Source organism: Cetorhinus maximus, chromosome 9 (assembly GCF_964194155.1).
Source record: "Cetorhinus maximus chromosome 9, sCetMax3.hap1.1, whole genome shotgun sequence".
Classification (NCBI taxonomy): Eukaryota; Metazoa; Chordata; class Chondrichthyes; order Lamniformes; family Cetorhinidae; genus Cetorhinus; species Cetorhinus maximus.
Window position 1 is genome coordinate 9578705 of NC_135887.1, and position 15994 is coordinate 9594698.

Genomic DNA, 15994 nt, shown 5'->3' on the forward strand with positions numbered 1-15994 from the left:
TCCAGTGGACCAAGAGAGAATACTTCAGGTCTGCAATGTTTCAACCGTCATCTTAAGGACTGTGTAAAAAAGTGACCTGCTTCTTTTTACTGTTAGCAATCTACAGCACTAAAAGTCAGAGCACTAGAAAGGGGGAAAACACACCTTCTCTAAAATACATTGCTGTCAAGGTCAGTCGAGAGGTGAGAAAAGGGGGAAAATTATCCCACAACTCTCCCCGTCCATAACAATATAAAAGGCAAAACACCAGCAAGCAGGATCACTTAGGATTCTAATTTATTAACAAATTACATACACAGTCAGAGCTCCTCTGTACAATGCAGAAAATGCACATTAGCAGAGAACTGAAGATTATTTTACAAGATTATTAAAATCTACATTAACAAAATTTCCAGAAGCATTTGAAGAAGCAAGGCGGAGGAGTTGGGGGGGAGGGGGAGAGGAGAGAGAAAAGAAGGACAGTAAGAGAAGAGGGAAAGATCTGAGAAATGAATAGGTTTTTGACATCAAAAGCTTTGAATAGATAAACAAAAAACACAGCAGCTGTGAGAGCTCCATCTTAGGGCACAACTGCACCTTTTATGTGGATCAACTCGACTGTGTGGTAAACAAAATTATAGCTATTCAACTGAACAATCTGTACTCAAATAATCCAATTAGCCAGTCAATTTTTGCTTGCCAGTGTGTCAAGTTAATTCGTAAAAGATGCCATGGTAAATAGATCATTGCCTATATCCAAAAAACAGTGTAACGTACAAAAAAAGTGTTTTTTTTTTCTGAACACTCTGTTGGAATGATTCATATTTCCAAGCATCGAGTTTTGTACCTGCATGAGTTCTAAACCACAACATTCAAATCGGTTACCTCAATCTGAGGAATAGAAACAGACTCTTCCTCTTAAGTAGGAGTGACAGTGTGTTGTATTCTCTTGAAATCATTAAGGAGGCCACAGTTAGTGGTTTGTGAATAAATGTATAGTGATTTAAACGAATAATGGGGTAAAGGGCAAAACTGCAGCCTTACTGCAAAATATCTGAAAAAAAATTGCAAGATAAGTATTCTTCATTCACAGTGGTGCTGGTTTTTAAGCACAGATATTTCAAAATTTTATGGTTTCTTTCTTTTAAAAAGTAGGCTTTGGCAATTGTATTTTTGTAGAGAAATCCAAAACTTTCAATATATTTCACCCATATTTATTAACAAGAGAAGTGAAATTACTTGGTTTAGGTGGGAGGTGGTTTCAGCAGCTTATTCCAACGCATTAACACAGTTTACCAATAGCACAGTACAAGTTAATATAAATGAGCACTGTACATTCATGTGCACACATTTAAGAAATTAGCCCAAATTGTTAAGCACAAGGCTGCACATGCATGCACAAATAGTGTGCATGGCCACATGACAACTGTTTGGAAATTTGCCAGATGACTAAAGCTTTGGGAGACTTGCTGAACAATTCAAAACTTATGATTGCATGGATGTCTAGATACATTATTTAACGAAAAACTAATTTCTTGCTTTTCTTTTCTCTTTAAGTCTTCTTCACATTTCCAGGAGAATGGGTAAGTTTGATATCTGCTCCCAGGTCTCAGCCAAGGCTGCTCTGTAACCAAATCACGTGGAGATGAACTTAGAACCATTCATTTGGGTAAAACAGAAAATGCTGGAAATATTCAGCAGCTCATACAGCATCTTGGAGAGCAAAACAGAGCCGACGTTTCAGGTTGATGACCATTCATCGGATCTGGCTCTGATGAAAGGTCATCGACCTGAAACCTTAACTCTGCCTCTCTCTCCACAGATGCTGTCTGAGCTGCTGAGTATTTCCAGCATTTTCTGTTTTTATTTCAGATTTCCAGTATCCACGGTATTTTGCTTTTGCATTCATTTGGGTATTTCTCTCTGAAGAGACCAGAAACTGGACAGGTGATGAAATCGAAAGGAGCAAACCCCACGTCTTATCACAGTGTGACACAGCACACTGATATATAAATGAACTGCAGGATCATTGTGTATGAAAGTATTTTTATATACATATTATATATGCTCTTGAAAATGCATAAATGCATTTATCCAAGATATATGATTCAAAGAACAGTTTTTTTTAAATCTGACTTTATAATTGCTTATACATGAGACAGTAACTTACTATCTGGATAATGGAGGAATGAGGAAGGAAAGAGGCGGAAACAGACTACATTCTAATGCATCCTTTCACAAAATGGTAATGTGCTGTACTTCAAAATTATATATTCCAAGAGCATAGTTAAATAAAAAAAATCTGAGGTTTAACATTTGAGCATAAACCAATCACACAATGTGGCCCGAAGGAATACACTTTTATAGCATTCCAGTGTAACCTAAATCCATCACACGAACAATCCAGCCAATATATGCAGGTTGAGTCCACAAGTTCCCCTCTCTCTCCCCAGTGCTTTGCAGCTATGGAAACATTTTATGCAGATGTTTCATCAGTGAAAAGCATACAGTAGCAATAAGATAGTACAAATGCCAATAACACCTCCCAAAATTAATGTGTCCCTGCGTTTCCTCAAATTTATCCTCTGAACCAGGTTGTTAATAGCTGGAAATCGATCTGGAGTTGTTGTTAAAGAATCTAAAATCATTTTAATAAATTGAATACAAAATAATGTTATAACATTGAACAATAATGAGGTATTACACAAAGTTTTTAGCTTCCCTTCCCCAACTCAACTTATCTCCTTTTCTAAAAGCATAGATTCCTTGATGGGGTATAAGCTCCATGAATGCAAAGCATTCTATGATGTGATTGTGCTTCATGTATGAGATTGGATGTTTAAGCGCTGACAGCTATTCAACTGCATGAGCATCACAATCAAGTCCAATTACATCCTCGCTGATACTCTATGTTGACCCTTCAGATCAGAAGCAAGAACCCTGGCTTGTTTTTATCTTTCTAATAGAGATCACTGAGGCCAACTGACGTTCTCCTATGGGCACCCGACCTGAGATTAACTAATTGATGAGACCGGAGATTGGACTGCGAGCCTTACTGGTTTGTAAGGCATAACTATTTATTTCAGAGAATAATTTGGATGGATCACCTTTGAACTGATTGCAGATTCACTTTAAAAATAATAATCCAGACATCCACTGCAATTTATTTGAAGCTGGGGCTAATTTCACTGCTCTCTCCTAAATACACCTGCCACGATTAAACACACTAACATTTAACGCGGTTTTGAAGGCCAGCCAGTGCTTTCAGAAGGTGGACATGTTCCCATGGCTCCAACCCCAGCTTTTCTCTACCCGACGGGCAAACTATGTGGCGAACTTGTACACTCAGTAGCAATTGCTCAAGGACCTTGCATTAATGCTCTGCTCCAGGCCATAGGAAACCCCTCATGGCTGTCTGGGCTTGTAAAGAGCATAATTCTGTGCCATTTAGGGGACAGTTGAGAGCTAATCACATTGCCGTGGGGCTGGAATTATATACAGGCCAGACCTGGTAAGGGCTGTAGATTTCCTTCCCCTAAAAGGACAGTCACGAACTAGATGGGTTTTTAACCATCCAGTCGTTTCACAGTTACCATTACTGCTAGCAGCTTTTACATCCAGATTTAATTAACTGAATTTAAATTCCCCAACGGCCATGGTGGGATTTGAACTCAAGTCTTCAGAGTATTAGTCCAAAACTCTGCATTACTAAGTAGTCCAATAACAAACCATGGTGTGACCGTACTCTCAGAGAAATGTGCCGTGGATTGATAACAAGTAATACTTAAGTACTTACCACAGAAAATTCAAAAAAAATCATGTGTGTTTGTCTCATTGATAGAATAGTTATGGTATTTAACATCTACACTCAAAAGTCTACAACATTGGAACACTGAACATAAAATTGTGACTTGCCATGATCCTCACTTACAGCTTTCATGCAAAGTTTTACATATTTTTCTGCATAAAGATTCAAACTTCTGAAAATTGATACTTTGTGAAACATCGACTACAACGTGCCCAGAAAGTTTAATATTTTGCACTGAATGTATGTAATTCACGATGTTCGACAAAAATGAACAGTTCTTACAAAACTAAAATGCAGTAATTTGATGTATCACTGTTGTCCTGTGGAAGAGTTTAACAAAGGTTAGACAGAATGCTTCATCCAAGGATATCGAAACTCCAGGCAGACTGCACTAAGCAAGCCAGTCCACCAGGCTGTTTCACTACATTCTATCTTCCAATTTATTCTTTACCCAGATATAACATGGGAGACTTTTTAAAAAAGGATACTGGCCAAGGAGTTCACTTTGCTTTGTAATGACTTCAGTATTCCTCGTTGTGATGTCACATTTTCTTTTGTTGCCATGGCGATGCTAAAGAAAGAAAACACATCATATCATTGCTAAGAATAGTTTGCTTAGCTTGCTGCAATTTCCAAGCTGAACTGACAGAAAATCAAAACGTACACTGCAGTCTGCTTCTTTGATGAATGTGACACACACTAGTGCACGGGGTATTCCCACCGCTGTCCGCTTTTCCAATTTCTTCCAATTAATCTTCATCCTTTTTCCTCTTTACTTACCTCTCAGCCTCTGCACCAGCATAACAAATGTGCAGACTTGGCACTTCTTTTTCTACATTCACAATCTAAATTTAACCATGTTTAAAGTCCAATGAGACCAGTAATCCAGCTAGGATAAGGCTGGAAAATTCTATACACCAGTTAGCCTTGGCTAAGTTACTTTCTAAGCAATCAGAGCTGGATTAAAGCAATTTTTCAACTTGTAACAGTGATGTATTTCCTACTCTATGCCTAAAGGTTTGCGACTTCTCTGTGTCTTCTTGCCTCATCTGTTCCTTTGCGGCCTGTTATACCCCTTGTTGGGGCCTCAACTATTCACTATTTATTTACAACTTAGGTGATGAGATGGAAAGCCATGTATTTAAATTTACCGATGATGCAAAGATAAGCAGTACAGATGGAAGTACAGATTACAAAGATATTGATAGATGAAGTGAATGGGCAAAGCTGGAGCAAATGGATTGCAATGTAAGCAAATGTGAGGTCACCCACTTTGGACCTAAGAAAGATTACATGTGGTACTTCTGAAATGTTGAAAAACTAGAAAAAGTGGCGATCCAAAGAGATTTAGGGGCCCTCGTACATAGATCATGAAACTGTCATGAACAGGTACAGAAAATAATCACAAAGGCTAATGGGATACTGGCCTTTACATCTAGAGGGCTAGAATACAATGGAATTGATCACAAGAAATAGGAGGAGTACACCAGGAGTAGAAGTCATCTTTCAACTGCACAAAGTCTTGGTTAGATTGCACCTGGAGTACTGTGAGCTGTTCTATGTACCACACCTTAAGATGGATGAGAGCCTGTAAGTTTATCAGAATGACACCTGGTCTTCAAGTTTTAAATTATGACGAGAGATTACATAAACTAGGCTTCTAGTTCCTGGAATTTAGAAGGTTAAGGGGTGATTTGATTGAAGTTTAAATTATTAAGAGGAACGGTTAGGGTAGATAAAACTTTTTGTGGTTGAGGAGGGAGTTGAGGACAAGGGGGGGATTGGTCTAAAAATTAGAGCCATTCCTTTCAGGAGTGAAATTAAGAAACACTTCTACGTTAAGTAGTGCAACTTAATTCAGCTATCACAAATCAAAGTACATTAGAGCAAAGTATAATGTCTGAAACCATAAAGGAGCCGGACCTTCCAGCCAGCAGAGGATAGAAAACCAAATAGCAAAGGAAATGTCTTGGCAGCATACTCTGCCTGGAATCTGTTATCTATCAGATTGTCACAGGCCTGTCTGCCACATCATACCCTTGCAATGGCCTCTGCATGTAGCTCCACGACATCCTGTCCCTCGTCAGCACCATCCTGTTCACCGTCCTCATCGTTGGAGGAAACATCTTGATCCTCCATGTCTTCCTCAATCAAGACATTCCCCCCTTTGTAGCGAGGTTGTGCAGGGTACAGCAGACAATGACGATCTGAGACACACACAGTGGTGAGTACTGGGAGAACCCCGCCTGAGTGGTCCAAACGTCTGAACCTCACCTTTAGGAGGGCTATCGTCTGCTCAATTGTGGACCTTATGGAGGTATGTGTGGCATTGTACCTCTCCTCAGCAACACTCTGTAGGTGGCAAACTGGCATCATCAGCCAGGTCTTCTGGGGGTGTCCCTTGTCCCCATGGAGCCAGCCCTGCAATCGCCAAAGTTCTTCAAAAATCTGAGACACCTGGGAGTGTGTCCAAATGTGGGTGTTGAGAGAGCTCCCTATAAGACATAGGAGTAGAAATTAGGCCATTCGGCCCATCGAGTCTGCTCCGCCATTCATCATGGCTGATAAGTTTCTCAATCCCATTTTCCCGCCTTCGCCCCGTACCCTTTGATCCACTTACTAATCAAGAACCTATCTATCTCGGTCTTAAATACACTCAATAACCTGGCCTCCACAGCCTTCTGTGGCAATGAATTCCATAGATTCACCACTCTCTGGCTAAAGAAGTTTCTCCTCATCTCTGTTCTAAAAGGTCTTCCCTTTACTCTGAGGCTGTGCCCTCGGGTCTTAATCTCTCCTACTTATGGAAGCATCTTCCCCACGTCCACTCTATCCAGGCCTTTCAGTATTCTGTAAGTTTCAATCAAATCCCCCCTCATCCTTCTAAACTCCATCGAGTATAGACCCAGAGTCCTCAAACGTTCCTCATATGTTAAGCCTTTCATTCCTGGGATCGTTCTTGTGAACCTCCTCTGGACCCTCTCCATGGCCAGAACATCCTTCCTGAGGAACGGGGCCCAAAATTGCTCACAATATTCTAAATGTGGTCTGACCAGAGCCTTATAAAGCCTCAGCAGCACATCCCTGCTTTTATATTCTAGTCCTCTCGAAATAAATGCCAACATTGCATTTGCCTTCCTAACTACCAACCTACAAGTTAACCTTAAGAGAATCCTGGACTAGGACTCCCAAGTCCCTTTGCACTCCAGATTTCTGAATTCTCTCCCCATTTAGAAAATAGTCTATGCCTCTATTCTTCCTACCAAAGTGCATGACCTCACATTTCCCCATGTTGTATTCCATCTGCCACTTCTTTGCCCATTCTCCTAACCTGTCCAAATCCTTCTGCAGCCTCCCCGCCTCCTCAATACTACCTGTCCCTCCACCTATCTTTGTATCATCTGCAAACTTAGCCAGAATGCCCTCAGTTCCTTCATCTAGATCATTAATGTATAAAGTGAAAAAACCAAGCACAAACATACAGGATTTACCTTTTGTGATCTCATAACAGCTGCACGTGCGGAGTTGGAACTTTTCCAATTGATGAATGTTGCCAGGGTGCTCTCAAGGCCTTATGTCTACAGTCAATATCCCTTTGCACTTGCAGGAAATCTGAGATTGCTGCAAAACTCAACGATCTTGCAGCCTGGCTTTTGGTATCCAGGTGGAATTGCACACATTCGTGCGCCATCCTGAACAGGGCATCTGTCACCTTCCGTTTGCACTTGTGTCGCTGATTGGGAGATGTCGCACAGGTCCCAGTGAAGCCCTGGAAGGAGCCACTAGCAAAGAATACCATTGCCTCCAAGTCCTTGTGGACGCAGGTCATCGTGGAGAAGCTGACAGATGTGTTCAGTCACGTTCTGGGACATTCTAAGGCGCCTCCGGCATTGCGTTGACTCACCTGTTGATAGTTGCAATGCTTGCGATATACCAGTGGTCAGACCAATGCTCGTTGTTTCACTGGCCTTTGGTTGCCAGCATCCTGATCTTCTTGAGGCTCCACTGCCTGTTGCTGCTCAGACCGCTGCTTCTCCTGGCCCCCTGCCAACCTTCGACAGGCCCTCCATCTCTTCATCTGGATGAGAGCCATGGTTGCCTGACACTTGCATCATCTAGGCCTCAGTGGATCTGTGAATGACTTGAGAATCAATCTACTGAGCATATTCCATTCAGGTTTACCTCCAACTCAGAGTCACCAAGCCAGTGCTAAGCCCTGTACCTGGCTTCTGTCTAGACATGGCATCCCCACCCCACCCCTTCCAGGTGAAGGACATCCTGGAGGAAGAGATCAGTGTTCCTCCCATTCATACATGATTGCGCAGAGAAATTGCTCTTTGACCGGGGTGATGACCGGGGTGCAAGAACCCTCCCTCAGACACTATTCAGCTTGCCTCCATTACTCTCAAGGCTCCACAGAGAGACTATTGGCTTGGCAGTATAGAAAGACTTACCACTTGTCAGCCATGACCATTCACCCGAGAGGCTGGAGGTTTGGAGTTGGGAGTTTGCTGCCATCCACCAGCTGTGCCCCTCGAAGCATCTACTTCCCTCCCTCCCTCTGACAGCAGTAGGTGGAAAATCGCACAGAATGAGTGGTAGCTCCAGACCTTGTTGAGATCTCGATGTTATGAGACCCATGAGTCAGGGAGCAAACCTGCTGCTGTGTGGGCTTCACCATGGAGAGGAGAACAGAACTGAGCTTGGTTGTCATCCAGTTGCCTCATGGTTATTAGGGTGTCCCTTTAGTTGGCCTATTTTGCTCACTTTAAACTCCATCCACTTCGAGGGATCACAGTTTCAGAGCGACAGCGTTGCATAGCTGAGAATCCCAAAATGGTGCGTGTGACGTTCGAGACTCACTCCACCACCTTCTAGCCTCCCCTCTCATCCACCAACTTCCCATCACACTTTAGCCACCCAATGTAACCATTCCTCTATCACCCTTGAAACTCCCCCATTACCCTTGCACCTATACCCATCATCCTCCACATGCCTTCTTTCCCCTCTGAGCCCACACCAGTAACCAATCCCATGCCCACCCTGACCCCTCCCATTATCCGAGCTACCCATTTCATCCATTTCCGTGAATCCCACCCATCAAACCTTCAGATACCTGACTATCACCCTGGACCTGTCACCCTACTACATCCCACACCCCTCCAACTATGACTGTTCCCTCTGCTGACCTGTACTCTTACTTCAATGCCCAAGACCCCAACGTCGACAGCACTGACCCCACCCTCCATGACCACCTCTCTACCACCATCCCTGCCCAGAAATCCCTTCCCTCACCCAACCACAGGACCCCCAGACCCAACAAGCAAGGTCCTTCTCTTCATCCCATGTGAAGCACAGAATCTCAGAATTTTAATGGCACAGAGGGAGGCCATTCAGCCCATCCTGTCTAACTGGCTCCCCAAATGAGCATTATGACCTCATGCCATTTCCCTGTACCTCTGCACATTGTTTCTATTCAAATCTAACACCCTCTCGAATGCCTTGTTTGAACCTGCCTCCACCACAATTCCAGGCAGTGCATTCCAGACCCAAACAACTCGTTGTGAGAAATTTTTTTTCTCATGTCACATTTGCTTCTTTTGCAAATCACTTTAAATCTGTGCCATCTCATTCTTGACCCTTTTATGAGCGGGTACAACTTCTCCCTATCTACTCTGTCCAGCCCTCTCATGATTTTGAACATCTTTATCAAATCTCCTCTTAGCCTTCTTTTCTCCAAGGACAGTCCCAACCTCTCCGATTTATCTTCGTAACTGAAGTTTCTCATCCCTAGAACCATTCTTGTAAACCTCTTCTGCACTCTCTCTAGTGTGTTCACATCCTTCCTATAATGTGGCACCCAGAACTATACACAATGCTCCAGCTGAGGTCTAATGAGTGTCTTATATAAATTCAACATAATCTCTTTGATCTTACACTCATAGGATACTATATGCTTTATCAACTGCTCTCTCCACCTGTCCGGCCACCTTCAATGATCTATGCACACATACATCCGAGGTTTTCTGCTCCTGCACCCCATTTCAAGTTTCACCCCTTATTTTATATTTTCTGTCCATGTTCTTCCTGCCAAAATGCTTCACCTCATACTTCTCAGCATTGAACTTCATCTGCCACCTATCTGCCCACTCCACCAGCTTGTCTATGTCCTTTTGAAGTTCTACACTGTCCTCCTTGCAGTTTACAACACTCCCAAGCTTTGTATCATCTGCAAATTTTGAAATTGATCCCTGCACACCAAGATACAGATCATTACCATATATCAGGAAGAGCAAAGGTCCCAATACAACCCCTGGGGAACTCCACGACAAACCTTCCTCCAACCCGATAAATATCCATTGACCATTAGCCTCTGCTTCCTATTTTTCAGCCAATTTTGTATCCATGTTGCTACTGTCCCTTTTATTCCATGAGCAATAACTTTACTCACAAATCTGTTGTGTGGCACTGTATCAAATGCCTTTTGAAAGTCCATGTACACCACATCAACAGCATTACCCTCATTGACTTTTTCTGTTACCTCTTCAAAAAACTCCAGCAAGTTAGTTAAACACGATTTCCCCTTTAGAAATCCATGCTGTCTCTTCCTTATCAACCCATATTTTTCCATGTGACTACTAATTCTATCCCAAATAATTGTTTCTAGAATCTTGCCCACCACTGAAGTTAAACTGACTAAGTTGTAATTGCTGGGCTTATCTTTACAACTTTTTTTGAATAAGGGCATAATGTTTGTAATTCTCCAGTCCTCTGGCACCTCCCCTGAATCTAGGGAAGTCTGAAAAATTATGGCCAGTGCCCCTGTAATTTCTACTCTCACTTCCTTCAATATCCTTGGATGCATTTCGTCCGCTCCTGGTGCTTGTCAACTATAAGTACAGAAAGTCTGTTCAACACTTCCTCCTTATCAACTCTGAACCCTTCTAGTGACAGAGTTTCCTCGTCTGTCACCATGGCCCGGGTAGCAACTACCTCCTTGGTAAAGATGGGTGCAAAGTATTTAATACCTCAGCCATAGCCCCTTAGTCTGTGTGCAAATTCTCTTTTAGGTCCCTCGCTGCCCCAGACAGAGTCTCTCTTCCTTCCTAGGACAGCCCCCTTCACTTTCACCCTTAGCCTGCCTCCTGTGTCCAGCCTCCGCTCCACCTTTCCACCTCTTCCAGCCTTAGCCTGTCTTCTGTGTCCAGCCTCTACTCTACCCTTCCACCCTCTTCGCCTGCCTCCCGTGTCCAGCCTCTGCTCCACCCTTCCACCCTACCCCTTTCCCCCCTGAGCCTGCCTCCCATGTCCAGCCTCTGCTCCACCCTTCCACCCTACCCCTTTCCCCCCTGAGCCTGCCTTCCCATGTCTAGCCTTCGCGCAGCTTGGCCTACCGGCACCCAATCAGAGTCAAGGGGCCGAGACCTCGGAGTGATCCCCAAGAAGGCCAAAGCAGCGTCCACTCACTTCAAGGTCCTGGAAGAAATCAAGCATGCCAGGTGCATAGTCATAAATTCTAATTTCTCATTGACAGGGAACTTAATTTGGAGGGGAAACCTAATTCTGGCGAGGTAGCCTCTTAATTTGTATGCATGACATGCTGATGCATGCAAAAGGGCTTCCCGACATTCGTTGGGAAGCTCGGCCTGCCTTAAGCCCGCCTTTAAAGTCCCGAGAGCTTAATTCCTAAAGTTCATCTTCAACCTTGGGAAACGGATCTCTGGCCTCACGCCCAAAGTCCCGCTGCAGGCGGGCCCGGAAGATTCCGGCCACAAAGTTGGGTTGCAGATCAGCCATGATCTAACTGAACGTCAGAAGAGGCTTGAGGGGGTAAATTGCCTACTCCTGTTCCGACACTGTTGTCAGAGGATTTAAAGTAAGATCTGTAAATTTTGATGGGTTGGGTTGGGTTGGGTTGGGGGGGTGTGGGAATGAGTTTTTGTGGGGTGTACTTTCTTCTCCCATGAAGTTACCACCATTAGTCATTCAATTGTGGACAGATGCTAGACAAAGATCAGGTAATCTCTTCCTCTCCATGTAGGGAGAGCAACAATTGAAAGGACAGTCACAGATGTTCCTGATGACTGATCATACAGCTGCATAGTAGACGCCTAGGAGGATTTTGTCTGCTTGTCACTATAGCATGGGTGGGTCAGTCTTCCTCTCCCAGATTTCAGGGCAAACTGTGTCCCTTATCTGTTCGTTTTTCACCAATATATACGATTTGCTGCATTAATAAAAATAAAAGCACCAAGAGCATTTTGTATTACTTTCACAAATCATTTATTACCCAAGCACACAATGCTGCAGACTGACTTCTTAGATTGCAAACACAGCATCTCTTCAAAACTGATATTGTGCTTTAAGTGCAAGGATCATGAAATCATCCCTCAACAATTATGTTTCATACTGTTACAGTGCACATACCACACATTGAGCATTTTTATTTATAAAATATGCTCTGCCATATTTAATTGCAATTTTTTTCATTCATTGCTGGGATGTGGGCGTCACTGGCTGGGCCAGCATTTTATTGCCCATCCCTAATTGCCCTTGAGAAGGTGGTGGTGGTGAGCTGCCTTCTTAAACTGCTGCAGTCCCTGTGGTGTAGTACGCCCACAGTGCTGTTAGCGAGGGAGTTCCAGGATTTTGATCCAGTGACAGTGGAGGAACGGCGATATATTTCCAAGTCAGGATGGTGAGTGGCTTGAAGGGGAACTTCCAGGTGGTGGTGTTCCCATCTATCTGCTGCCCTTGTCTTTCTAGGTAGTAGTGGTCGTGGGTTTGGAAGGTGCTGTCTAAGGAGGTTTGGTAAGTTTCTGCAGTGCATCTTGTAGATGACACACACTGCTGTCACTGTTCATTGGTGGTAGAGGGAGTGAATGTTTGTGGAAGGGGTGCCAATCAAGCAGGCTGCTTTGTCCTGGGTGTAAATTATAAAATATTGAAATTGATTATAATGTATGATAATCATAGACATGACCAATCACTCTTTACACTTCTAAATCAAGAGTAGCTGAACTGCTTTTTAGGCAATCGAAAGAGAAATTTCTTGATTCTCACACATAAAAAGTATGATCCCGAAATCCAGAACAAATAAGTTAAGTGCTTAAGCTTTTTCTAAAAACAATAGAAATGATTTAGATTAGAGGTAATCAAAAGTAAAATTAAAAAGAAAATACATTAGAGAGAATGGAGAAAGGGTGAGGATGGTGAGCATGTGTTTAAAATGCAATATTTTATATTTATTTTTCTAAGATGAGGTTAACACTACAGAAAGATACTGATGTGTATGTATCACCATGACATTGTCAGTTTCAGCTTCACATGAGTGGAAAACTTAAAAGGGACCTGGCTGAGGAATTCCTTTAGATCTGGCAACACTTACACAGAAATACACATAGAAACAGGATATTTAGCCCAATCAGTCTATATCGGTGTTTACCTTCCGCATGAACAAATAGTTACAATCAATAAATAGTTAACCACTCAGTTCCCATATGCCTTCAATTTCTTCATCTACCTGTCCAATGTAATCATGAATGCTGACACATTACACCACGATCACTAAACACGGAAGTGAGTCCACATTCTCTCAATTTTGCTCTAAATATCCTTCCTGGCCCCTCAGCTATTCGAAACAATTTGCTTCTACCTACCCATTAGTTCATTTTTACAATATCTCAGGAAACAATCAATTGTTTTAAGTGGTAATTTTCAAATGAGAATATGTGCTGCTGATTGTAATCAACCTTTAATAGACCAAATCCATTTCAATTTAGACTGAAATTAATTTAGAAAAAGAAACACTAAAATAGCCCAACGACTTTGGTAATGAACTGTGAATGTCCATATGCACTTAATTTTTGAACTACTTGTTTGATGGCATGCACAAAGTTATTCAAGAACAAAATCCATCTTCCTGATGTAACTAATTCATCATAAGCACTCCCAGTAACACCAAACATGGCCTCCTTTTTGTTAACTTAAAACTTAGAGAGAGCTCTGCCTATAAAATTCTTAAACTAAAATATGCAATTTTCTCAGAAATGTTCTACCATACTGTGTTAATATCAACGACCCTTTATTATTTCTCCAATTAAACGTTAACTATGTCCAGGCTCCTTAACTAACCGCTGTCCTTCAAGATAACTCACACTATTGTTTCCTTTTCAAGTGATTCATGCTATAAATGATGCCGGGAATCCCCACCATAGTTTTCCCAAGTGTTTGCAACCAGAAATTAAAAGTCAGCCTGTCCATAAGACATAGGAGCAGAAATTAGGCCATTCAGCCCATCGAGTCTGCTCCGCCATTCAATCATGGCTGATAAGTTTCTCAAACCCATTCTCCCGCCTTCTCCCCATAACCTTTGATCCCCTTACCAATCAAGAACCTATCTATCTTGGTCTTAAATACACTCAATGACCTGGCCTCCACAGCCTTCTGTGGCAATGAATTCCATAGATTCACCACTCTCTGGCTAAAGAGGTTTCTCCTCATCTCTGTTCTAAAAGGTCTTCCCTTTACTCTGAGGCTGTGCCCTCGGGTCCTAGTCTCTCCTACTAATGGAAACATCTTCCCCACGTCCACTCTATCCAGGCCTTTCAGTATTCTGTAAGTTTCAATCAAATCCCCCCTCATCCTTCTAAACTCCATCGAGTATAGACCCAGAGTCCTCAAACGTTCCTCATATGTTAAGCCTTTCATTCCTGGGATCATTCTCATGAACTTCCTCTGGACCCTCTCCGGGGCCAGCATATCTTTCCTGAGATACGGGGCCCAAAATTGCTCACAATATTCTAAATGTGGTCTGACCAGAGCCTTATAAAGCCTCAGCAGCACATCCCTGCTTTTATATTCTAGTCCTCTTGAAATAAATGCCAACATTGCATTTGCCTTCCTAACTACCGACTCAACCTACAAGTTAACCTTAAGAGAATCCTAGACTAGGACTCCCAAGTCCCTTTGCACTCCAGATTTCTGAATTCTCTCCCCATTTAGAAAATAGTCTATGCCTCTATTCTTCCTACCAAAGTGCATGACCTCACACTTCCCCACGTTGTATTCCATCTGCCACTTCTTTGCCCATTCTCCTAACCTGTCCAAATCCTTCTGCAGCCTCCCCGCCTCCTCAATACTACCTGTCCCTCCACCTATCTTTGTATCATCTACAAACTTAGCCAGGATGCCCTCAGTTCCTTCATCTAGATCATTAATGTATAAAGTGAAAAGTTGTGGTCCCAACACTGACCCCTGCGGAACTCCACTTGTCACCGGCCGCCATCCTGAGAAGGACGCCCTTATCCCCACTCTCTGCCTCCTGCTAGACAGCCAATCTTCTGTCCAAGCTAGTACCTTGCCTCTAACACCATGGGCTCTTATCTTACTGAGCAGCCTCCTGTGCGGCACCTTGTCAAAGGCCTTCTGGAAGTCCAAGTAGATAACATCCATTGGCTCTCCTTTGTCTAACCCACTCGTTACCTCCTCAAAGAATTCTAACAGATTTGTCGGACATGGCCTTTTCTTGATGAAACCATGCTGACTTTGCCCTATTTTATCATGCACTTCCAAGTGTTCTGAAATCTCATCCTTAATAACGGACTCTAAAATCTTACCAACGACCGAGGTCAGGCTAATCGGCCTGTAATTTCCTGTCTTTTGCCTCACTCCCTTCTTAAACAGCGGGGTTACATTAGCGATTTTCCAGTCCACTGGGACCCTCCCTGACTCCAGTGATTCCTGAAAGATCACCACTAACGCCTCCACTATCTCTTCAGCTATCTCCTTCAGAACTCTGGGGTGTAATCCATCTGGCCCAGGTGATTTATCCACCTTCAGACCTTTCAGTTTTCCTAGCATCTTCTCCTTGGTAATGGCCACCATACTCACCTCTGCCCCCCCCCCGACTCTCTTGAACTTTGGGGATGTTACACGTGTCTTCCACGTGACGCAAAGTACCTATTCAGTTCCTCCGCCATTTCTTTGTTCCCCACTACTACTTCTCCAGCGTCATTTTCCAGTGGCCCAATGTCCACTTTTGCCTCTCTCTTACCCTTTATATATCTAAAAAAGCTCTTGCAATCTTCTTTTATATTACTGGCTAGTTTACCCTCATATTTAATCTTCTCCCTCCTTATTTCTTTTTTAGTTGTCCTCTGTTGGTCTTTGTAGGCTTCCCAATCCCCTGGTTTCCCACTGCTCTTC

General features: G+C 43.0%; 1 protein-coding gene across 3 annotated transcripts in view; it reads right to left on the reverse strand.

The window, feature by feature from the left end:
• Positions 1-259: 259 nt before the first annotated feature.
• gosr1 (golgi SNAP receptor complex member 1) overlaps positions 260-15994 on the reverse strand; it is a 121884-nt gene continuing 106149 nt past the window's right edge. For all 3 annotated transcript variants that reach the window (XM_078548016.1, XM_078548015.1, XM_078548017.1), the window contains exons 8-9: positions 4276-4358; positions 260-2596 (exon numbers count right to left, since the gene is read on the reverse strand). In XM_078548016.1, the coding sequence (XP_078404142.1) occupies positions 2472-2596; positions 4276-4358 (208 nt within the window). In that variant the 3' untranslated portion in view covers positions 260-2471. The remainder of the gene's footprint in view (positions 2597-4275; positions 4359-15994) is intronic.